This window comes from Mustelus asterias, chromosome 13 (genome assembly GCF_964213995.1).
Source record: "Mustelus asterias chromosome 13, sMusAst1.hap1.1, whole genome shotgun sequence".
Lineage (NCBI taxonomy): Eukaryota > Metazoa > Chordata > Chondrichthyes > Carcharhiniformes > Triakidae > Mustelus > Mustelus asterias.
In genome coordinates this window covers 63883379-63906984 of record NC_135813.1, presented here as the reverse complement: position 1 = coordinate 63906984, position 23606 = coordinate 63883379, and the positions used below count along the sequence as shown (strand labels likewise).

General features: G+C 42.2%; 1 protein-coding gene across 1 annotated transcript in view; it reads right to left on the bottom strand.

Annotated features, from left to right (window-relative positions):
• Positions 1–786: 786 nt before the first annotated feature.
• The window catches only part of cita (citron rho-interacting serine/threonine kinase a), a 175101-nt gene continuing 152281 nt past the window's right edge, over positions 787–23606 (bottom strand). Inside the window, exons 40-49 of the mRNA XM_078227647.1 lie at positions 23056–23191; positions 22679–22818; positions 21691–21783; positions 21312–21420; positions 19803–19931; positions 19223–19303; positions 18095–18173; positions 10412–10585; positions 1786–2074; positions 787–1661 (exon numbers count right to left, since the gene is read on the bottom strand). Coding sequence (XP_078083773.1) covers positions 1638–1661; positions 1786–2074; positions 10412–10585; positions 18095–18173; positions 19223–19303; positions 19803–19931; positions 21312–21420; positions 21691–21783; positions 22679–22818; positions 23056–23191 — 1254 coding nt within the window. The 3' untranslated portion in view covers positions 787–1637. The remainder of the gene's footprint in view (positions 1662–1785; positions 2075–10411; positions 10586–18094; positions 18174–19222; positions 19304–19802; positions 19932–21311; positions 21421–21690; positions 21784–22678; positions 22819–23055; positions 23192–23606) is intronic.

Sequence of the window (23606 nt, the reverse complement as noted above, 5' to 3'; positions counted from 1 at the left end):
ATGCACTTTTTTCAATTTAATATACTGTACTCACTACTCACAATGCAGCCTGCTCTACACTATGGAGATAAAATGTGGATTTGGTGACTGCTTTGCAGAAACACCTCCATTCAGCCTGAGCTTCCGATGTCCTGCTATTTTAATTCTCCACCTCGCTCTCGCGCTGACCTCTGTCCTCAGCCTGCTGCCCTGCTCCACTAAAGCTCAATGTAACGTCGAGCAACACTGTGTCTTTTGGCACTTTACAGCCTTCATAACTCAATATTGAGTTCAACAAGTTAAGGGCAGAAACCAGGATTATAGACCATCAAAACAAGATAATGCATTAACCTTTCTGATCGAGAAGCATGGGGAGGTGGGGAGAGAATTCCACTGTATTACTCATCAGAACCCTTTAAAGTAACATCCTTTCAATTTAAAGAACCCTCTCTATATCGGACTCAGGAAAATTTTTGAATACTTTCCCCCTATATTCAGCCTTTTTAAAAAAAGGTCATTTAACATTACTGTGGGAACAATCAAGCTCTTTTTCTTTCTCCCATGATATGTTTGCCGGCTGATATATATGCTGATGGGAGTGTGGTCAACATTTTGCTAAAAGGCTCATAACCTGGTTTGAGTTTAGCTGGATCTGGAACCCAGAATTTTCTGGTTATATAAATTTGCTTAGAGCCCACATCACAGGTGAAGAAAAGAAGAACTTTTTGTTGTAATTTGAGACAATTTCTCAGGCCTCATTTATCCAAGTGCACTCAGCTCTGAAAAGAAAGTAAAACCAGACGCTTGCCTTGTAAAGATATGTAAATTAGTGTAGAATTTAATTAAGCACTTTTATGGAAAATGAGTCACCAGAAATGCGACTCTAAAGTCTTGCTCTCACGCATTGCATATTCACAAATGACAGGGTACAAAGAGAAAAAAAACAGTAATATCACAAAATTAGGAATGCACTTTAGAACTGGGAAGTCTTCAATACAGGTCAGTGAAATATAGTACAAAAGACTGCAGTAAGTTGTATTTGAACGAATGTCTGTACATCCAGGACAAAGCAGCAGTGCAGTACAGAGGGAAAAAGGGATTGAATAGCAAAAAGCTATAGATTATTACAAAATATATATTCAGTCCTGCTGCAGTTCCAAGTTCAGATTCCCTTCATAACCATTATATAAAATTCAAGTAATGAACTGTGTACAGTTAAGCAACCAGTCCGCATCGCTGGGTCAAACATCGATTCTCCATCTACACTCACAACATGTAGCCAAACCCTCACCGGAGAGGATTAAGAGCCTCTGCTGTCAAAATGAGTGATCTCACAAGATGTAGGGAATTCTTTCCCATTTTGTAGATCCTTCCCCTACAAGTAAATGAATCATCTTATATATAAAAACAGGTTATCACCCACATTCCCAATAGCCAATCATAAGATAGCTTGCGAGCAGCAGACAGTTTAAAATTTAATACTGCGATCCCCACACCCCCCACAAAATTTCCCTTAGTGACTAAAGCAAACAAATGTGCATACAGTTTTAGTGTATTGTGTGGATCTCCTTAGTTTTGAAAGCGATTCTCCCAACTGTTGAAAGAGTAGAATGCACATGCTCGGTACATGCCTCTTCATCTGTTGGGTGATGCTGGATTCACACAGCAGACTGGTCCCAGGTCTGGATAACATAAATAGATGGTGTTAATACTATTCATTATTTAGATAAGTAACACAGGACAGAGGATAATGAGTGTACTTCTAAGCATTGAATCCTAAATTACAATTAGTTATATGGAAGGTACCTTGGTAACTGAGGCCCTTGAGGATCCTGGAGGTAAACGGATGCCACCCCCTCTGTTTTCATCCAATATCCTCCCTGGTGACCTCTCCCTGCTGGGGTCCAAAGGTCTGCCTGGAGATTTCTCCCTCTCCAAGGCTCTCCGTGGTGATTTGTCTCTTCTCACCTCCTGTCTACCTTCTCTGTACCTGACAGATCTGTTCAAATCCTGAGGTGAATTTTCCCTTGGGCAAGGTGCCAACTTCTTTGACATATGCTCGTTGTAGGAGGGAAGGCCCCGTTTGTTCGGACTGCTGCTGGCCACACAGAGGGAGAAAGGAATTCTGGTTAGGAATAAAACATTTCAAGTTTCAACAACACAAAAGACAATACATTAACATGGGCACCAGCAGATTCAGATTGTTCCAATGACTTGCGAAGGAAATAAAAGCCAATCAGGCACAAAAATAATCGATAATTGAATAGAAAAAAGTGGCTGTTCTAGACAGAACTCAAAATTACTCTCTGAACAAGTTGTTTTGTACCAGATGATCAGCTCTGCAGGAAACACCACAATTTTCAGGGGTTTTGGTTGATGGAAGGAAAAGAGTAAATAAGAAAACACATTTATAAACCTGATATAAGTTAGTGAGATATTAATCCTTGTACATATATGTCAACCGGCACAGTGGTTCGCACTGCTGCCTCACAATGCCAGGGACCCCAGGTTCAATTCCTGGCTTGGGTCACTGCCTGTGCGGAGCCTGCACGTTCTCCCCGTGTCTGCATGGGTTTCCTCTGGGTGCAACTGGGGGATTTTCACATTAACTTCATTGCTGTGTTAATGTAAGCCTACTTGTGACACTAAGAAATAAACTTTAAAATGTTAAAAAAAATAGTGAAAGAGTAGCCAAAGAAACGTTTGGACGATTAGGGACCAAAAAGGAGATCCTGTTTGTGGAGTCAGGAGGCGCAGCTGAAGTACGAAATCAGTGATTTTCCTCTGTCAGTGCGAGAAAGGCGCTGCCATTGTAGCAGTGAAGGGGAAAGCAATGATAATATTGATAGGATTAAAAAAACGGATCAAGAGGAGATATTTAAAGAGTTGTCAATCATTAAAATTGAAAAGTCAACCAGTCTAAATAGAATGCAGGCTAAGTGGAGGAAATAAGAGTGTAAATTAAGGAGGCTGGGCCACAATCTCCCAAGCCTCCTTGGGAGTTACGCCAGAGGACTGGAGCATTGCAAATGTTACACCTGTATTTAAAATAGGCGAGGGATAAATTCAGCAACTACAGCCAGTCAGCCTAAAGTCTTTGAGGGAAATTTTCCAAGTCCATTGGTTGCGGGATCAGAGCTGGGGGAGGGGTTGGGAAAATTTGAAAAAGTTCTGGCAAGACAGGTATCCCAATGTGTTTCCATCTCCTCCCACTTTTTCCAAGGTCAGGAGGCACGTGCAGGTGAAAACCTGCCAGTCAGTGGTGGAAAACCAATTTGTGGAGGAATATAGTAAACACTAAGAAAGTTAAGGAATTTTGTTGATGGTACAATAGTGCTGTTTCTGCAGCTCGTGGTAAGGTGAGACAGAGGACATCGAAGTGCCATGAGATTCATATGCAATAGTTACTTTAAAAGGACAAAATTGGTAACCTTTGGACTTACTGGTGCTGGGGAGTAGGTACAGAGGAGATGTCAGGGATACGTTTTTCACTGAGGGTGTGGGTGAGTGGAATCGGCTGCCGTCAGTGGTGGTGGAGGCAAACTCGATAGGGTCTTTTAAGAGACTTCTGGATGAGTACATGGAACTTAATAGGATTGAGGGTTATAGGTAAGCCTATATATAAGCCTAGGTAGGTAGGGACATAACCGGCGCAACTTGTGGGCCGAAGGGCCTGTTTGTGCTGTATTTTTTCTATGTTCTACTCCTGTCTACTTGTCATCTACAGACAGACCCACAGGATAGTGCAGGTGCAACCATGTGGAATTGGCTGCTGGTTCCATCAGCAATGAGGCATCTTCATCTTGTGCCACCCATTTCCCCTCCCCATTCACCTCAGCAGCACACGGCACTCACAGCAAATCTGCTTGTCATTTTGGGCACATTGAGACTTTAGGCCACCCCCAATCCCTAATTGGATGGCACTCCCAGAGGAGGATTCTTAATCGGCCTCCTCCTGAAAGATTATGCCCAAAGTCCCACCATATGTATGCCCAGGTTCATAACCCAGAAATCAGTTTGACATCGAGATTGTGACTCAGAGGGAAAGTTCAGCCCTTTGACACAATAATCCAGGACAAAATAAATTGGCATTTGGAAAAGTATGAGCTAATAAATGAGTGTCAGCACAGATGTGATAAAGAAATTGTGAAGGGTTAACTTGATTGAATTTTTGAATTAAGTAACAGAGACGATTGATAATGATAGCATGGTTGATGTTAATGCATTTGTCAAAATCCCACATAATAAACTTGCTCACAAAATTAAAGGCCATTTAATTAAACGAACAGTGGCAACATGGATACAAAATTAGCTAAGGGATAGAAAGCAGAGAGTAGTGCTGAATGGTTGTTTGTCAGATTGGACGGAGGTAAACAGGATTGTTACCCAGGGGTCGGTATTATGATCGCTGATCTTTTGGATGTATGTTAATAACCTGGACTTAGACATACACGCCATCATTTTAAGGTCGCACATGATGTGAAACTCAAATGTAGTAAATATTGGGGAGGATTGTAATAGACTTCAAGAGAATATAGACTGGTCAAGTAGATGGAACATGGCAGATGAAATTTAAGATAGCCATGATGTGGAGATGCCGGTGTTGGACTGGGGTAAGCACAGTAAGAAGTCTCACAACACCAGGTTAAAGTCCAACAGGTTTATTTGGTAGTACAAGCCACAAACTTTTGGAGCACGAATTGCTGAGCAGAAACTGATAGCCAAGTTCCGCACACATGAGGACGGCCTCAACTGGGGTCTTGGATTCATGTTACACTATCTGTAACCCCCACGACTTGCCTGGGCTTGCAAAATCTCACTAACTGTCCTGTCTGGAGACAATACACATCTCTCTCCACTCACAATGTCTGTACCTTTAAGACTTGATTACCTGTAAAGACTCGCATTCCAACCATTATCTTGTAAATTGAGTTTGTGTCTTTATATGCCCTGTTTGTGAACAGAACTCCCACTTACCTGATGAAGAGACAGCGCTCCGAAAGCTTATGGTATTTGCTACCAAATAAACCTGTTGGACTTTAACCTGGTGTTGTGAGGCTTCTTACTGGGATGAAATTTAACCCAGAGAAGTGTGAAGTGAAAAATTTGGCAGGAAGAATGAGGAGAAGAAATACAAGCTACATTGTACAATGTTAAAGAGGGTGCAAGAATAGAGACACCTGGGACCGTATATAAACAAATCTTTGAAGGTGGTAGGACAAGTTGAAAAAGCTTTTAAAATACATATGGCATCCTTGGCTTTATTAGTGGAGGAACGATTATAAAGGCAAGGACGTATGCACCGCTGAGGCCCCGGTTGGAGCACTGTGTTCAATTCTGGGCACACTTCATTTTATGAATGGTGTCAATAACTTGGAGGGGGTGTAGAGGAGACTTACTAGAATGGTAGTAGGGTTGAGGAAATTCAGTAATCTAGAGAGACTGAAGAATCTAGAGTTGTTCTCCATACAGCAGATAAACTGATAGAGGTGTTAAAAAATAATGAATGGTTTTGAAAAGTGTACCATGGGACATAAAATCCCTACAGTGCAGAAAGTGGCCATCCGGCCCATCGAGCCTGTACTGACTCTCTGAAAGAGCATCCCGCCCCTCCCTGCACCCTATCCTCTTGATCCCGCATGTATACCATGACCAATCCACCTAACCTGCACATCTTTGAACTGTGGGATTAAACTGGAACACCCGCAGGAAATTAATGTAGACATGGGGAGAATGCGCAAATTCCACAGACAGTCACCCAAGGCCGGAATTGATCCTGGGTCCCTGGCGCTGTGAGGCAGCAGTGATAGCCACTGTACCACCATGCAGGTGATTAGGATATTAGGAAAATGAAGAGAAATGATTTCCAGCAGCAGAGGGGTCAGTAATCAGAGGACACAGATTTAAGGTGATCAGTAGAAGAACAGGAAGTGTTCAGACTTTTTTTTTTAACACCACCACTTGTTATATCTGAATTGCACGCCCTGAACATGCAGTCGATGCATATTTAACAGCAACACGCAAAAGGAGAATTGGATAAATACTTGAAGAGGGCAATGGGGAAAGAGATGTGTAGAAATGGGGGAAAAGAGGTATGTAGAAATAATTGCATAGCTTTTCCAAAGAGCCAGTATAGGCACACTGGACCAAATGGCCACCCTGTGCATTATATTATTTTATGATTAAGCTTTGTTTTAATTTATTCCTGAAAACTGCGCACACTGCTGCTCATCCAAACAGTATGCAGCCCCATTTTAAATTGTATTAGCTTAATACTGCTTTCCCAGAGTCGGGCTATTTGTTCAGCTTAAAGTCCCCAGGAATGGAAGGAAGCAAAATGACCAGTTTTTGAAAAGGTAAAAAAATGCTATCCCTGCAACAAATAATATTAAACGGTTCACTTCTTGTGGTTTCCTTATGCGTTGAAAGAAGCTTAACTTTTTCTCCTTTTTCCAATTCCAAAACCAGGCAGGAGTAGGGAAGAGGTTGACTGGAGTGGAATGTTGTGTCAAGAACAAGTTAACTTGCATTCATTTAGCACATTATTACATCTTCAGGATGCTTTGAAGCACTTACAGCCAAAGAATTACTTTTGGTGCTTGGTCACTGTTGTTTTCCTGGTAAACACAGCAACCAGCTGGCACTTACCAAGGCAAAGGCAAAGTGAAACATTCAACTTGTTAATGTTATTGCTGGTGTTTGTTGAAGAACAAATGTTGGTCAGAACATCAAGCTCTTCTATTGGAATTTTTGTTTAAAATGCACCTGTATGTTTTCTCATCCAAAAGACTGTCTCCCTAAGCCCAGCGCTGCTTAGCTTTGCACTTGGAAAAAGGCAATAGTCATAGAATAAGGAAGACTTTACAGAAAAGTAAATCAACGATTACTTGCTGTTGGAATAATGTTGGAAATGGAGCTGGCTTTTGGTTTAGTGACAGCATTTTTGCCTTGAATTATGAGGATCTGGAGCTGGACATTACTCCAATTAGTCTTGACGAATGGAGACAGGAGCTCCAGCTCTGAATTCTGCATTTGCATCAGGGCGGGAAGGTGTGGCTGTCCCCTTCCCTCAACAGAGAAGTTGTGGGAACCCATAAAACCCTCAAACAGACAAACAATCCTATCAGCCTGCTGTAAAGGTGGAACATTCACATTGCTTAAGCAATGTTAAAAGCATTCACATTGTGGCTTGTCAGATTATTAATCAGCCTGTGAATCTTTCCACAATATTACATTCCTTATTTGGGGAACAGTGTGAAGTTACAAAAACAGTCTCTTGCACAGACTTTGCTTCACTCCCTTCACAGGATCTACGATCTGATGTTTGTTTTATTGCTTGTGACATTAATCGAATTCTTTATTAAAAAGAACAGCATACACGTCTTTCATCCACAAGTCATCCCAAAGCACTTCACAGCCAATTAATTGCTATATAGTGCAATCATTGTCAGGCAGAATGTCCATTTTTTCTACAAGGTCCCCCAAGTAGCAAATACGATAAATTCCAAATTAGTATGTTTTGGTGCGATTGGTTGAGGGATGAGTGCTGACCAGGACATTTTGAGAACTCCCTGTTCTTTTTGGAATCATGCCATGCGATCTTTTATATCCATTTGGATAGACAGGACTTCATTTTAACATCTCACTTGAAAGACCCACCTTTGCCAATCAGCACCACTCAGTGCTGCACTCCAATGTCACTCTAGATCGTGCTAAAGTCTTGGAGCAAGGCTTGAACCCACAACCTTCTTACTCACAACATCTTGCCTTATGATGCAAAGGCAGACTTTGTGCCCTTCCAGTGAGCTCGAGATGTATGGGGAGAGAAAGCTTCTAAAGCATCAAAAAGTTCCGACTGTTCCATAGTCATAAGTAACTGAAGCATTATGGAGTAAACATTCAATGCTACAAATGCTTCCAAAGACAGGAGATTCAACATTGACATGCACGAGATGATCGTAGACAGACCAGTACAATTGAAGGCACACAAATGACAGGTGCATGTTTTGACACAAACAAGCAGTTAGAATCTGCTCACTCACGTCAGGTTTGCTGTAGGTGGAACAGGGTCCATGTTGTGGGAAGGAGACCTAAAAAAAGAGAACATGCACTGCACATACCTCAGTTACTGCTGCAATCATGAGATGGAGAACATGCTTTGTACAGTTTTATATTAATCAGAGGACCTTTTAAAATGAGCTTTGACCTAGAAACGGACTACACTGCTAGGGCAGAATGGGTACATATACAAGTACAGGGAGCAGGAAAGGTAATAATCTCAGAAACTGAACCATAAGTAATGATACATTGAGGCCAGAAGCACTTATTCTGCTTTCATAGTATGCATTTTCTTTCTTTCATTTACTATAGAGTTTCTAAAACAGATGGCTGGGATACTTTGGGCTGCAAACTGGTCAATTGCTTCTGGTACTCTTATTCAATAAGAATATACTTGGCAGCTTTCCCCATTCTACCCCCTTTTTAAAATAAGCTAAGATAGCATGCAGGTTCAGCTGCCAAGCAAAACCAAAATCTGAACTCAGGCACACTGGATGAGAATCTACGAGTTTGCTAAATTTCTAATGATAAATAAAATGTGCACAGCTTTATGCTAATGACATTTTTATTACCTTAGGACTCAACTATTTCAATGGTCTACTAGCCAGCCTCCCACATTCTACAGCCTATAAATTTGAAGTTATCCCGCTGTCTATGTCCTTACTCACATCAAGTCCCATTTACCCATCACCCTTGTGCTCGCTAACCTACATTGAATCCAAGTGATACAACACCTCAAATTTTAAAATTCTCATCCTTGTTTCCAAATCTTTGTGGTTTTGCCCCTCACTGTAATCTCCTCCAGCCACACAGCCTTCCGAGGTATCGATCTTCTTGATATTCTAGCCTCTTGAGCATCCCCAATCTTAATCACCCTACCATTGCTGGCTATCCCTTCTGCTGGAAAGACCACAAACTCTGGAACTGATTCTCTAAACCTTTTCATCTCTTTACCCCTCTCTAAGTTGCCCCTTAAAAACTACTTCTTCGACCAACCTTTTGGTTATTTCCCCCAATATTGCCTTATGTGCTCAGTGTCAAAATTTGCTTTATAAAATCCCTATGAAGAGCCTTGGTACCTTTTATTACATTAACAACACTATATAAATACGAGTGCTTGTGACCGTTGAGGGAATCCTTCTTTTTATATTTTTGTATAACCCTCAAAGTGTTAAAGATGCAAGGTTGGAATAATTGTCTTTATTGTGTTACTTAAGAGATTGCACAACACTCGAACTATCTGGCAGGAAGTCACAAGAAAAGCAGCATTGGGGTTTTTGAGACATCACTTCTGAAAAATTTTCTGTTATTTCACTTCCTTTTATTTTAATTTCTTACTGTTTGAATTATTTTTCCTTGGATATTTTGGAACCTGGTGGTTGTGTTTTGTTACAATGGTTGCCAGTGGCGCTTGAGCCCAGATTAGGTCAAATTCCCTACAGGATTGAGAAAGAGTTACACTACTCCACCTCTCAACAACTCTAGCACCAGGTGTCTTTTTCTCCCTGGAGTTCACAGAATCCCTACAGGGCAGAAGGAGGCCATTCGGCCCATTCAGCCTGCACCCCGTAACCCCATGTATTTACCTTGCAAATCCCCCTAAGGGGCAATTTAACATGGCCAATCAACCTAACCTGCACATCTTTGGAATGTGGAAGGAAATCGGAGCACCCGGAAGAATCCCACGCAGACACGGAATATGCAAACTCCACACAGTTGCCCAAGGTTGGAATTGAACCCAGGTTGCTGGCACTGAGGCAGCAGTGCTAACCACTGTGCTACCGTGCCTCTGAATTGGTAAAACTGATCACACCACAGACCCTGGGGAAAAAGTGGTGCTCTCCTACTCCGGGTGGATAGGCATTCTGCTGAGCTGGCTTGGATCAAATTATTCCGTTCTGCTCTTGCACAGAGTGCGGTGATGATCAGCCCAGTGAAGTCCTATGAGATGTGCTGAGGTCAGCTGTCATTTCACGAGTACAGCCCCTATGGGATAGAAATACCGAGCTCTTCACTATCCAATTGATATAAAAGCAGAAAAGTGCTGGCAACGCACCAGGTCTGTTCACCTCTGGTAAAGATTAAAATTAGGCTAATATTCTAAAGCTTTTTAACTGAACACATTAACCCATCTTTTAAAATATTAGGAAAGAAGTTAAATCTTTGAAGTGGTAAATTATTGCAGACAGTTGAATTAATGGTTATTTTCTGAAGTATTTGTTTGGGAGGAGAATACCAGCAGGTTGTCATGTAACCCTAAAAATTGCCCAAGCGTAGCTATTTTGAAGTAAGAGTGTTCAAATTTCTGAGAGTTTCAGAGTAAACTTAGACCACTGTAATTTGGCCAAAGATTACTTGGTCACATCTTATTTACCTGCGGCTGTTGATTGCGCCCTGATCACTGCTCGCTTCCTTCACCAAGTTTCCTTTACAACAGATGATTCGCTGTTTATTCTGATAGGACGAGGCCATGTAAATGGCTCCAGATGAGATTGCAGGACCGAGATACCTGGGATTTGGGATGTCCAAGTGAGCACGACTCGGAACACTATAAAAATAAAATGAGCGTGTTATAGGACTTGGTTGCTTCCTTTCAGTTGTGCTGTATAATAATTGGAGATACAGCCAGGAGTCCAGCTTTCAAACACAGTGAATAACTATACTGGTTACATAATAGTCAGCGCAGCAATCAGGTAAATAACTTTGTTTCTCCCAGTCCCCACTACTTTTTATTTCTTCTTTCAAAAGAATGTTAATGAACATCTCGTGACAAGTATTAGTATAGGGTTGGATGGAGAGAAATTTGTTGAGTGTATTCAGGAGGAATTTCTCATTTAGTATGTGGATGGTCCGACTAGAGAGGGGGCAAAACTTGACCTCCTCTTGGGAAATAAGGAAGGGCAGGTGATAGAAGTGAGAGTGAGGGGTCACTTTGGGACCAGCGACCATAATTCTATTAGTTTTAAGATAGTTATGGAGAATGATAGATCTGGCCCAAAAGTTAAAATTCTAAATTGGGGCAAGGCCAATTTTTATGGTATCAGGCAAGAACTTTCAAAAGTTAACTGGGGGAGTCTCTGGGAAGGCAAGGGGATGTCTGGTAAGTGGGAGGCTTTCAAAAGTGTGTTAACCAGGGTTCAGGGTAAGCACATCTCTCTTAGATTGAAGGGCAAGGCTGGCAGAAGTAGGGAACACTGGATAACTCGGGATATTGAGGCCCTGGCCAAGAAGGAGGAGGCACATGACATGCATAGGCAGCTGGGATCAAGCAAATCCCCTGAAGAGTATAGGGGGTGGAGGAGTAGAGTTAAGAGAAAAATCAGGAGGGCAAAAAGGGGACACAAGATTGTTTTGGCAGATAAGGCAAAGGAGAATCCAAAGAGCTTCTACAAATACATAAAGGGCAAAAGAGTAACAAGGGACAGAGTAGGGCCTCTTAAGGATCAACAAGGTCATCTATGTGCAGATCCACAAGAGATGGGTGAGATCCTAAATGAATATTTCTCATCAGTATTTACTGTTGAGAAAAGCATGGATGTTAGGGAACTTGGGGAAATAAATAGTGATGTCTTGAGGAGAGTACATATTACAGAGGTGGTGGTGCTGGAAGTCTTAAAGCGCATCAAGGTAGATAAATCCCCGCGACCTGATGAAGTATATCCCAGGACATTGTGGGAGGCTAGGGAGGAAATTGCGGGTCCCTAGCCGAGATATTTGAATCATCGAGTCATAGGTGAGGTGCCTGAAGATTGAAGGGTGGCAAATGTTGTGCCTTTGTTTAAAAAGAGTTGCAGGGAAAAGCCTGGGAACTACAGGCCAGTGAGCCTCACATTTGTGGTGAGTAAGTTGTTGGAAGGTATTTTGAGAAACAGGATCGACAGGCATTTAGAGATGCAAGGACTGATTAGGGACAGTCAGCATGGTTTTGTGAGTGGAAAATCATGTCACAAATTTGATTGAGTTTTTTGAAGGGGTAACCAAGAAGGTAGATGAGGACAGTGCAGTTGATGTTGTCTACATGGACTTTAACAAGGCCTTTGACAAGATACTGTATGGTAGGTTGTTGCATAAGGTTTAAATCTCATGGGATCCAGGGTGAGGTAGCTAAATGGATACAAAATTGGCTTGATGACAGAAGCCAGAGGGTGGTTGTAGAGGGTTGCTTTTCAAACTGGAGGCCTGTAACCAGCGGTGTGCCTCAGGGATCAGTGCTGGGTCCACTGTTATTTGTCATTTATATTAATGATTTGAATGAGAATATAGGAGGCATGGTCAGTAAGTTTGCAGATGACACCAAGATTGGTGGCATTGTGGACAGTGAAGAAGGCTATCTCCGATTGCAACGGGATCTTGATCAATTGGGCCAGTGGGCTGACGAATGGCAGGTGGAGTTTAATTTAGATAAATGCAAGGTGATGCATTTTGCTAGATTGAACCAGGGCAGGACTTACTCAGTTAATGGTTGGGGAGACTTACAGAACAAAGAGATCTAGGGATACAGGTTCATAGCTCCTTGAAAGTGGAGTCACAGATGGACAGAGTGGTGAAGGCGGCATTCAGTATGCTTGGTTTCATTGGTCAGAACATTGAATACAGGAGTTGGGACGTCTTGTTGAAGTTGTACAAGACATTAGTAAAGCCATACTTGGAATACTGTGTACAGTTCTGGTCACCCTATTGTAGAAAGGATATTATTAAACTAGAAAGAGTGCAGAAAAGATTTACTAGAATGCTACCGGGACCTGACTTATCAGGAGAGGCTGGATAGACTGGGACTTTTTTCTCTGGAGCGAAGAAGGCTGAGGGGTGACCTTACAGAGGTCTATAAAATAATGAGGGGCATAGATCAGCTAGATAGTCAATATCTTTTCCCAAAGATAGGGGAGTCTAAAACTAGAGGGCATAGGTTTAAGGTGAGGGAGAGAGATACAAAAGTGTCCAGAAGAGCAATTATTTCACACAAAGGGTGGGGAGTGTCTGGAACAAGCTGCCAGAGGTACAAAGAACAAAGAAAATTACAGCACAGGAACAGGCCCTTCGGCCCGCCAAGCCTGCACCGACCATGCTGCCCGACTGAACTAAAACCCCCTACCCTTCCGGGGACCATATCCCTCTATTCCCATCCTATTCATGTACTTGTCAAGACACCCCTTAAAAGTCACTACCGTATCCACTTCCACTACCTCCCCCGGCAATGAGTTCCAGGCACCCACTACTCTCTGTATAAAAAATCTGCCTCGTACATCTTTAAACCTTGCCACTCGCACCTTAAACCTATGCCCCCTAGTAATTGACTCTTCCACCCTGGGAAAAAGCTTCTGACTATCCACTCTGTCCATGCCTCTCATAATCTTGTAGACTTCTATCAGGTCTCCCCTCAACCTCCGTCGCTCCAGTGAGAACAAACCAAGTTTCTCTAACCTCTCCTCATAGCTAATGCCCTCCATACCAGGCAACATCCTGGTAAATCTTTTCTGTACCCTCTCCAAAGCCTCCACATCCTTCTGGTAGTGTGGCGGCCAGAATTGAACACTATATTCCAAGGTCGTAGTAGAGGTGGGTACAACTTTGCCTTTTAAAAAGCATTTAGACAGTTACATGTGTAAGATGGGATATGGGCCAAATGCGGGCAATTGGGACAAGCTTTAGGGTTTAAAAAAAAAAGTGCAGCATAGACAAGTTGGGCCAAAGGGCCTGTTTCCACACTGTAAACCTCTATGACAATAAGAATCCAACTTGTGAAGTAATTTTTCTTGGGGGCTCTCGAACCCAAATGGGTTAAAATTGTCTCAAATTGATTTTACACAGAACCTTTACAGCTACAACAACTTGCATTTTTATGGTCAATTAAGAGCTTTTTCCTGCTCCTTCTGAATTCTTAGACTGGAGATAGATGACAGTTTGGGGGGGGAGGGGGGTGGGGGTGGATCAAATGAGGGCAGCAAGTAAGGGGTGCGGAATGCCTCTGGACCTCCTACCTCCCACCATAATATCCCTCAATCACACCCTGATGAACCCCCGGACATGCCCTACCCTCCCTGCCCTGGGATTCCTGCCACTTACCTGTCCTCTGGGACTCAATGGCAGGCCTGCAGTGCCTCGAGGGTGTCTGGAGAACTTCTTTTCATTCAATTAATTTCCACATTGTTGGAGAGCTGCAGGCTAATCCAATTGGCCAACAGTTCTCCAAAGCTGTACTTTTCCCTGAGGGAGGTTGGAAGTTCCACCTTATGCCAATCAACACTTGCTAGAGTGCAAATTGGCATCGGGGTTGCTGGATTTGGTGGGGATGTGTTCAGGCCTAGAGTATTATGAGCAGTTTCAGGCACCACACTTTAGGAAGGATGTATTGGCCTTGGATAGGGATGTGTATAGACTTACCAGAATGATATCTGGATACCAAGGGTTAAATTACATGGTAAGATTACACAAGTTAGGGTTGATTTCAGAAGATAAAAGGATGATTTCATCAAAGTTTTTGAGATAGGAGAGGAAATTGATAGGCATAGTCTAAAAATGAGACCAGACCTTTCAGGAGTGAAAGGAGGAACCACTTCTATACACAAGGGGTGACAGAGTTTGGAACTCCCTTCTGCAAATAGCAATTGATGCTAGATCAATTGTTAATTTTAGAACTAAGATTGTTAGATTTTTGCTAACCAAAGACAGGAAGGGATATAGGGCAAAGGCAAAGTGTATGGAGTTAGGTCAGATCAGCCATGATATTACTGAATGGCAGAACAGGCTGGAAGTGCTAAATGGATATTACTGTTCTGATGTTCTCTGGGACGATGACCAGAAACCACCATATTACAATGATGTACTGTAAATGGGTTTAGCTAACCCATTACCCTTAAGGGGGAGGGGGACCAGCCCCAAGTTGTGGTTCACATAGGCACTCAAGACATAGGTAGGAAAAGGGATGGGGATGTAAGGCAGAAATTCAGGGAGTTAGGGTGGAAGCTTAGGGCTAGAACAAACAAAGTTGTTATCTCTGGTTTGTTACCCATGTCACGTGATAGTGAGGAGAGGAACAGGGAGAGAGAGCAGTTGAACATGTGTTTACAGGGATGGTGCAGGAGGAAGGGTTTCAGATACCTGGACAATTGGGGCTCTTTCTGGGGTAGGTGGGACCTCTACAAACCGGATGGTCTGCACCTGAACCAGAGGGCTACCAATATCCTGGGGGGGAAATTTGCTAATGATCTTCGGGAGGGTTTAAACTAATTCAGCAGGAGGGTGGGTACCTGAATTGTAGCTCCAGTGTACAGGAGGTTGAGAGTAGTGAGGTCATGGATGAGGTTTCAGGGTCGCAGGAGTGTACTGGCAGGCAGGAAGGTGGTTTGAAGTGTGTATACTTCAACGCCAGGAGCATCCGGAATAAGGTGGGCGAGCTTGCAGCATGGGTTGGTACCTGGGATTTCGATGTTCTGGCCATCTCGGAGACATGGATAGAGCAGGGACAGGAATGGTTGTTGCAGGTTCCAGGGTTTAGATGTTTCAGTAAGTGCAGGGAAGGTGGTAAAAGAGGGGGAGGTGTGGCATTGTTAGTCAAGGACAGTATTACGGTGGCAGAAAGGACACTTGATGAGGACTCGTCTACTGAGGTAGTTTGGGCTGAGGTTAGAAACAGGAAAGGAGAGGTCACCCTGTTGGGAGTTTTTTTATAGACCTTCGAAAAGTTCCAGAGATGTAGAGGAAAAGATTGCAAAGATGATTCTGGATAGGAGCAAAAGTAACAGGGTAGTTGTACTGGGGGACTTTAACTTTACAAATATTGATTGGAAAAGCTATACTTCGAGTACTTTAGAGGAGTCAGTTTTTGTCCAATGTGTGCAGGAAGGCTTCCTGACGCAGTATGTAGATAGACCAACCAGAGGCGAGGCCACATTGGATTTGGTACTGGGTAATGAACCAGGCCAGGTGTTAGATTTGGAGGTAGGTGAGCACTTTGGTGACAGTGACCACAATTCGATTACGTTTACCTTAGCAATGGAAAAGGATAGGTATATACCAAAGGGCAAGAGTTATAGCTGGGGGAAAGGAAATTATGATGCGATTAGGCGAGATTAAGCTGGCATAGGTTGGGGAAGGAAACTGCAGGGGATGGGCACAATTGTAATGTGGAACTTGTTCAAGGAACAGCTACTACGTGTCCTTGATAAATATGTACCTGTCAGGCAGGGAGGAAGCAGACGTGTGAGGGAACCGTGGTTTACTAAGGAGGTTGAATCTCTTGTGAAGAGGAAGAAGGAGACTTATGTTAAGATGAGACGTGAAAGCTCAGTTAGGGCGCTTGAGAGTTACAAGTTAGCCAGGAAGGACCTAAAGAAAGAGTTAAGAGCCAGGAGGGGACATGAGAAGTCTTTGGCAGGTAGGATCAAGGAAAACCCTAAAGCTTTCTATAGGTATGTCAGGAGCAAAAGAATGACTAGGGTAAGATTAGAGCCAGTCAAGGACAGTAGTGGGAAGTTGTGTGTGGAGTCTGAAGAGATAGGAGAGGCACTGTCCCTCTCCAGTGTGAATACTGACGAAAAATATTCATGCACTAAATGAATATTTTTCGTCAGTATTCACACTGGAGAGGGACAGTGTTATCGCGGGGAGTGCTGAGATGCAGGCTGTTGGACTGGATGGGATTGAGGTTCATAAGGAGGAGGTGTTAGCAATTCTGGAAAGGGTAAAAATAGATAAGTCCCCTGGGCCAGATGGGATTTATCCTAGGATTCTCTGGGAGGCTAGAGAGGAGATTGCAGAGCCTTTGGCTTTGATCTTTGTGTCGTCATTGTCTACAGGAACAGTGCCAGAAGACTGGAGGATAGCAAATGTTGTCCTCTTGTTCAAGAAGGGGAGTAGGGATAACCCTGGTAATTATAGACCAATGAGTCTTACTTCTGTTGTGGGCAAAGTATTGGAAAGGATTATAAGAGATAGGATTTATAATCACCGAGAAAGGAATAATTTGATTAGGGATAGTCAGCACGGTTTTGTGAAGGGTAGGTCGTGCCTCACAAACCTTATTGAGTTCTTTGAGAAGGTGACCAAAGAGGTGGATGAGGGTAAAGCAGTTGATGTGGTGTATATGGATTTCAGCAAAGCGTTTGATAAGGTTCCCCATGGTAAGCTTTTGCAGAAAATACGGACACATGGGATTGAGGGTGATTTAGTGGTTTGGATCAGGAATTGGCTAGCTGTAAGAAAACAGAGGGTGGTGTTTGATGGGAAATATTCATCCTGGAGTTCAGTTACTAGTGGAGTACCGCAAGGATCTGTTTTGGGGCCACTGCTGTTTGTCATTTTTATTAATGACCTGGATGAGGGCGTGGAAGGATGGATTAGTAAATTTGCGGATGACACTAAAGTTGGTGGAGTTGTAGACAGTGCGGAGGGAAGTGGCAGGTTACTGAGGGACATAGATAAGCTGCAGAGCTGGGCTGAGAGGTGGCAAATGGAGTTTAATGCGGAAAAGTGTGAGGTGATTCACTTTGGAAGGAGTAACAGGAATACAGAGTACTGGGCTAATGGTAAGATACTTGGTAGTGTGGATGAACAGAGGGATCTGGGTGTCCATGTGCATAAATCCCTGAAAGTTGGCACCCAGGTTGATAGGGTTGTTAAGAAGGCGTACGGTGTGTTAGCTTTTATTGGTAGAGGGATTGAGTTTCGGACCAGGAGGTCATGCTGCAACTTTGCCAAAGGAAACACTATGCTATAAATTTGGTGACTGGTCCACAGGGGCAAGCACTTAATGCTTGAATATAAATCTAAGATGTCTGAGAGAATTAGGTACAGTAAAAGGATTAAAGGAGGGCGAATTAGTGTACCTACAACCATTCTCAGAATTCATCGGTATAGAAATATTTAGCATAGGCCCAGTCTATGTCCAATAATCAAGTTTCATCAGGCTGTCTGGCTGGAATATACGGTTGCTACCCAACCTAGCATCCTTCAGCCTGTGGAGGCTCACAGTTAAGCCATGTATTGTGAGCCAATTCAAAAACGTTATTTTACATGGGTTTCTCAACACTGACTGCAAACAATTTGACTTAGGACTTACCCGACTGAATTGCGACCCTGAATCTCAATAACCTCCACAGAGTTGATATGAGTTACAAATAAGTACGGTTCTCTGTAAGCTGAAACAGTCACACAAGAGTACAAGGGTTTAGAAGTTGAACTGCCCAGTTGGTTCACTTACAGAAAACTTGTGGAATAATAACAAGAGATTACTTTCCAGAAATCACTTGCAATGTAATGCTGTGTGAAATAATGCGACTAATTTCTGCTGTGAATATCAGTAACTTTACAGCCAATAAGCCTTGTATGCTAATAGGATAAAAAAATTGAGGCCAATGCATTAATCTTATCAATTTCTGCTAAATGTTGGTAAAACTAATAGTTACACATCATATTAAACATAACAGTCGTGAGTTTAGGGTAAATCGAGTAATCTATTTTGGAGCAGTAGATGGGTGATTTTAATATGTTAATGAGTTTGCAGTCATCAGATTTAATGCCTGCTAGGTTTCCCAAGATTCTGGAAACCCAGTAGTTGAAGGGAGACCAGAGCTGCCATGTAAGGCAGCTAAGTGGTTGTTCAGCATAGCTTATGGGCTAATAAGAGCAGGAGTCCTTCCCTCCAACCAATCCAACAAGATCTCTCACTCTCACCCTGACAATTCAATCTCTCACCCTAACACCTGATCTCTCATCTTGCTGCAAGGTTCCAAGTTGACTCCCCGCCAGAATTCCTCATTTTCTGGGGCCTGCTCCCAGATGTTGCCTTGAATTGCAGCCTTTTCTATTTAGCAACTGGCCAACCTGCTGAGTTGTCTATCTGCATCCCTGGATCCATTTTCTCCTCTATCCGATTAAGACTCATCCAAGCCTTCTTATTCCTCTTACCAATACATCATACTTATCTGTATTGAAATTCATCAGCAATTATAAGCTTATTCAGAAAGTTCATTAAAATCTTCTTGAATTAAATTGTGGTCTTCCTCACTATTTGCAATGTTTCCCAATTTGGTGCCATCTGCAAATTTTGAAAATATATTTACAATTTCCAAGTCCAAATAATTCATTGTTTAATTCATCCTAATCCTTGAACTATACCAGTTTCCACTACTTTGCTCTCAGAATCTCAAATGTACACATTCAGAAAGGCCTGTGAATACACACTCACCAAATGCCAAGGGCAAACGTCTCCACTTCAAGTCATCAGTGCGACTGCGCCTTCCATATGAATCAACAATGACTCCAAATTCTATTGTGGGTTAGAGGAGATTGAACAAAACAGCGAGATATAAAGTGGTGAAGCTACCCAAAAATCCTATTAAATGCTGGTGGCAGGGTGCATATTACAAGAATCTTGCATTGAACATCAGAATACTGTCCAAGGATGTTCTATACATGCTGTTATCTAACAAAATACTTGGGAGATGCGATTCCCAGTAAGCTGACATCTTGGAAGGATGCATTAGTATTACAACTTAGCACAAAAAGAGACAACATAAACTATATTGATACTGAAAGGGTAAATATAATGCAGAAAGCTACCACAAGAAGGATATTTACTTTCCTCCAGAATTTTTCTCTCACCTACTTGGGATTTAACTGGGATGAGAAAGATTTTTCATAAACGGACAATCAGTTGCAGATACAATAATATATATCAGGCTCAATCGCTTTTCTAGGATATAAACTGTTAAAGGCAGGTATCTTCCCAAAAGACAAAGGACACTTTATAGGTGCTTATTACTCACCATGGAAACAGAGCAGAAACTCGTCCTTTTGCCCACTGGTATTCACCTGAGCAATGGCAATTGGGAAACTGTAGGACGAAGCAGCAAAAATAGCAGAGGCCAGAGTCATGTCATTCTTATCCAGAAACTCTGCAGGGAGAAAGAGAGTCAGATTTACAGCTCTTAATGGTCAAAACCTATAGCCAGGTTCATCAGGACATTCATGGCTAGGTTCTTAAACGAACAGAAATGTATTAATGAAGTCAAGCTGGAGCATCTGTCTGCTTGCTATGATTAAACATTTCCCAGTACAACCGTAAATGCTGTCCAACTCTGCAAGGGAGGTTCTTTTTATTTTAAATATTTGAACATACAGAATGAAACAACACAGAGGCTCGTAGCTTATCAAGTTGTTGTTTTTCACCCAGTGAATACCACTCTGCTTACTCTCAGACCCTGCAATATTCCTAATTTTCAAGCAGCTATCTAAACACAATAAATCTGGAATATTAAAAGTCACTTTTAAATAATATCTTGGACTTTGAGGCTCTGCGGATAGTGTAGTGGATCAATACGATGGATGATGCAGTATGGAATTGTATGTTGGATGATGCAGTACAGAATTGTATTGGTGGGGAATGTTTCTCGCCTTTTCAGTTTATTGGTCTGAGCTGTGGGAGTCACGCATTTGGCCTCAGCATTTCCAGGCAAAGAAAAGGATGAAAAGAGCGAGCTAGTTAGGATTCCTTTTGATTGCAATCATTGCCTCCTGCCATAGCTTTGATTATAATGCTCCCACAATGCTGAATAGTGTGGCTGTAACCACATGCTCACATATGACAAACAGCCACTTGGAGAGAATACAGAGGAGATTTACAAGAATGATTCCAGGGATAAAGAAATGTAGCTCTGAGGATACATTGGAGAAGTTGGATTTGTTTTCCTTGGAGGAAAGGTGCTGAGGAGACTTGAAAGAAATATTCAAGATCCTGAGGGATATGGACAAGGTGAATAGTGAGAAATTCCCTCTCAAGAGAACATCAAGAACTAGAGGGCACAGATTGAAAATAATTGGTAAAAGGAGTAGAAGTGATGCGAGGAAAAATGTTTTCACCCAGAGGGTGATTGAAGTCTGGAACAAACTTCCTGAGAGGATGGTGGAGGCAGGTTTGAACAAGGTATTCAGAAAGGAATTGGTTACAGGGATAAAGCAGGGGAGTGGGACTGGTTAGAATGTTCTTTCAAAGAGCCAGACTCAATGGCCTGAATGGCCTCCTACAGATTCTGTGAAGTGAGTTATTGGAGGGTTATTGGTGCCCAGGAACAAACTGTAGTTGCAGCAGAAGTGTTAGAAAAATGGAAAGTTTAGGTAATACATTTCATCAATAATTTGTGTTGAATGGGAGGGAGATCAATAATGGAAGAGAAAGAATTCCAGCACATTTAGTATCTACTGTCAAGCACAGATGTTGTATCGGCAAAACTACTTTGCAACAGTCAATGCTTCCGTTACCTAGATGCCGTTCTTACCCTCCAGTGTATAGTGCTTCATCTCGATCTCATAAAACCTGTTGGTTCCAATGATGATGCTGTACCCAGTGAACTGGATACAACTGCAAGGTTCAGATGTTTCAATCTCCTGCACAGAACAAAAGGGGAATGATACTGGGTGACTCAGTTCATTGTCATTGTTTACAAAGGCCAAAAAAAAGTACTTTTCTCATTCATCAAATTTACCGATTCTCAAAGGTGTGCTATAAAGGCCAATTCAGATACTTTAAGAACGCATGACAGGCTGATAACAGTTGACATATGGGAGAATAACAAAGCAGAGCATGCAGCAGCACTGTGCAGCGGTTTTATTCTGAGCTTTAACAGGTTCTCTTGTGCACTGCAAGAGCACACTCACTTTGCGGATGGCGAAGCTGTCAAGCCCGTCATTATAGCGTAGGATGCACACTTTATTTGGCATTGCTGCACAGATCCACGGTCCAGCTTCAATCTGCAAGACACACAATTTCAAACGTGTCAAGGTAACATTAGTAATGCATGTCAAGCTGAAGAAAAGTGACATTGTTTCTAAACTTCTAGTTCCCCAGAAATACCCTTGTCACTGTCACATGGACGTGTTATATGCCATGTCAGAATTATGGTAGTGGTAGAGATTTGGTTGGAGGAATCCAAACCAGAAGCTGGTGGGACATTCACTAAATAGAATTCTTTAGAAAGTTTAAAACAAGCTTGGGACAACTAATTAAATGCATTGAGAAACAATGCCTCAATTTCAGAAAGACGTGCAAGGACTAACTCCAGTGCTAACTCCAGCCCTCCTCACTTACAGGAATCTGAGTGCAATGATGTTCAGTTTCTAAAAGGAGCAATCTTAAGGCAAACTGAAGATGTTCAAACAATTTGATTTTCTTTACAAGCAAGGTGCACCCTGAGCAGGTGCCTCAGGGTTAGTTGGTGTAAGATAATTTGGCATGGTAGGTCAGGCTTGTGGGGTTTAAGCTACATCATGTTGCTGAGTTTACAAGGAGATTCCTTTGCACCTGTCTACATATACCCTAGGTCCCTGGCTGTAACATACTCCAGATCTTAACTGAGGGTGAAACAATTGCTTTCTCCAAAAAAAAAATCCCTTCCTAATGTTAACATTTAACACAGTCATTTTAAATGTTCAGGTAAATGCCTCACTGTCAACACAGGAAACAGCTGATGGCACACATCCTTATTTATGCAGTCAGGTAATTCTTGCAACCACCCATGCATTGACTCATACATTAAGATGACTGTAAACCTTGAAGGGGATTACAGAATCTCACGGCAAACTCTCCATCAAGGTTAAAATAGATACTTAAAAATAAAACGGATTTAAGAGTTGCAGTGATGCTCACTTTCCCTGCTGCAAACAAGTGACATCCTTTTAAGCTGTCAAAGACTGTAGGTACCAGCTCCGGCTGACCTGGCAAGTGGGACTGAGCTAATGACTGTTTCACCTTCTTAACTTCCACCAGACAGAGGGTTCGTTCCTCTCCTGTCAAACAGACAAATGAAATTAGCTGCTAGAATGTCCCTGCTGTATGACAGGCATATAATGAGAAACTTCACAAGTACAATATAGAAAAGTCTGGTTAATAAAAGTAAAAACATTCAAAGACAAAGCTTATTGAGTGGAACTGCTTTTAGTCATTTGGCACAATAGTGAGTTTCTGAAGGTATTCGCCACGCTGTTTTATTGCTGGTTAACATATTGAAACAAATCCATTATAACCTGCAATCATGACGAGTCGGTCAAGCTCCTTTAGGATGTGAAGCTGGAACACTGACCCCATTCCAGGGATGTGAACCAAGGAGTTCTTCACAACATTCAATGAATATAGACCTTCCTCTGCCCCAACCAGAACAATCTGTGGATACATAAAATCATCTCCCTCAGATAAAGATATAAATATGTTCTCCAATAACTTACTGTAATTAGGTACCAATTTGAATTAAATACTTGATAAGAACATATCCCAAACCCCAACCTGTTTTCTCCCACCTGAAACAGAAAATTATGCGTACAGTCAACAATAATTGGAATTTATATAGCACCTTTTATGTAATCAAATATTTCAAAAGGTTGCAGCAAAATTTGACACAAAGGCACATAAGAGGACATTAGACTAAATGACCAAAAGAATGGTGTAACTGGCACTGGTGGAGCGATTAAAATGGGGAATGCTCAAGAGGTCAAAATTGGCACAAAAGCAGCTTGGATTTATATGGCGCCTTTCACAAACACAGGACACGCCAAAGGGCTTTACGATCAATGACGTATTT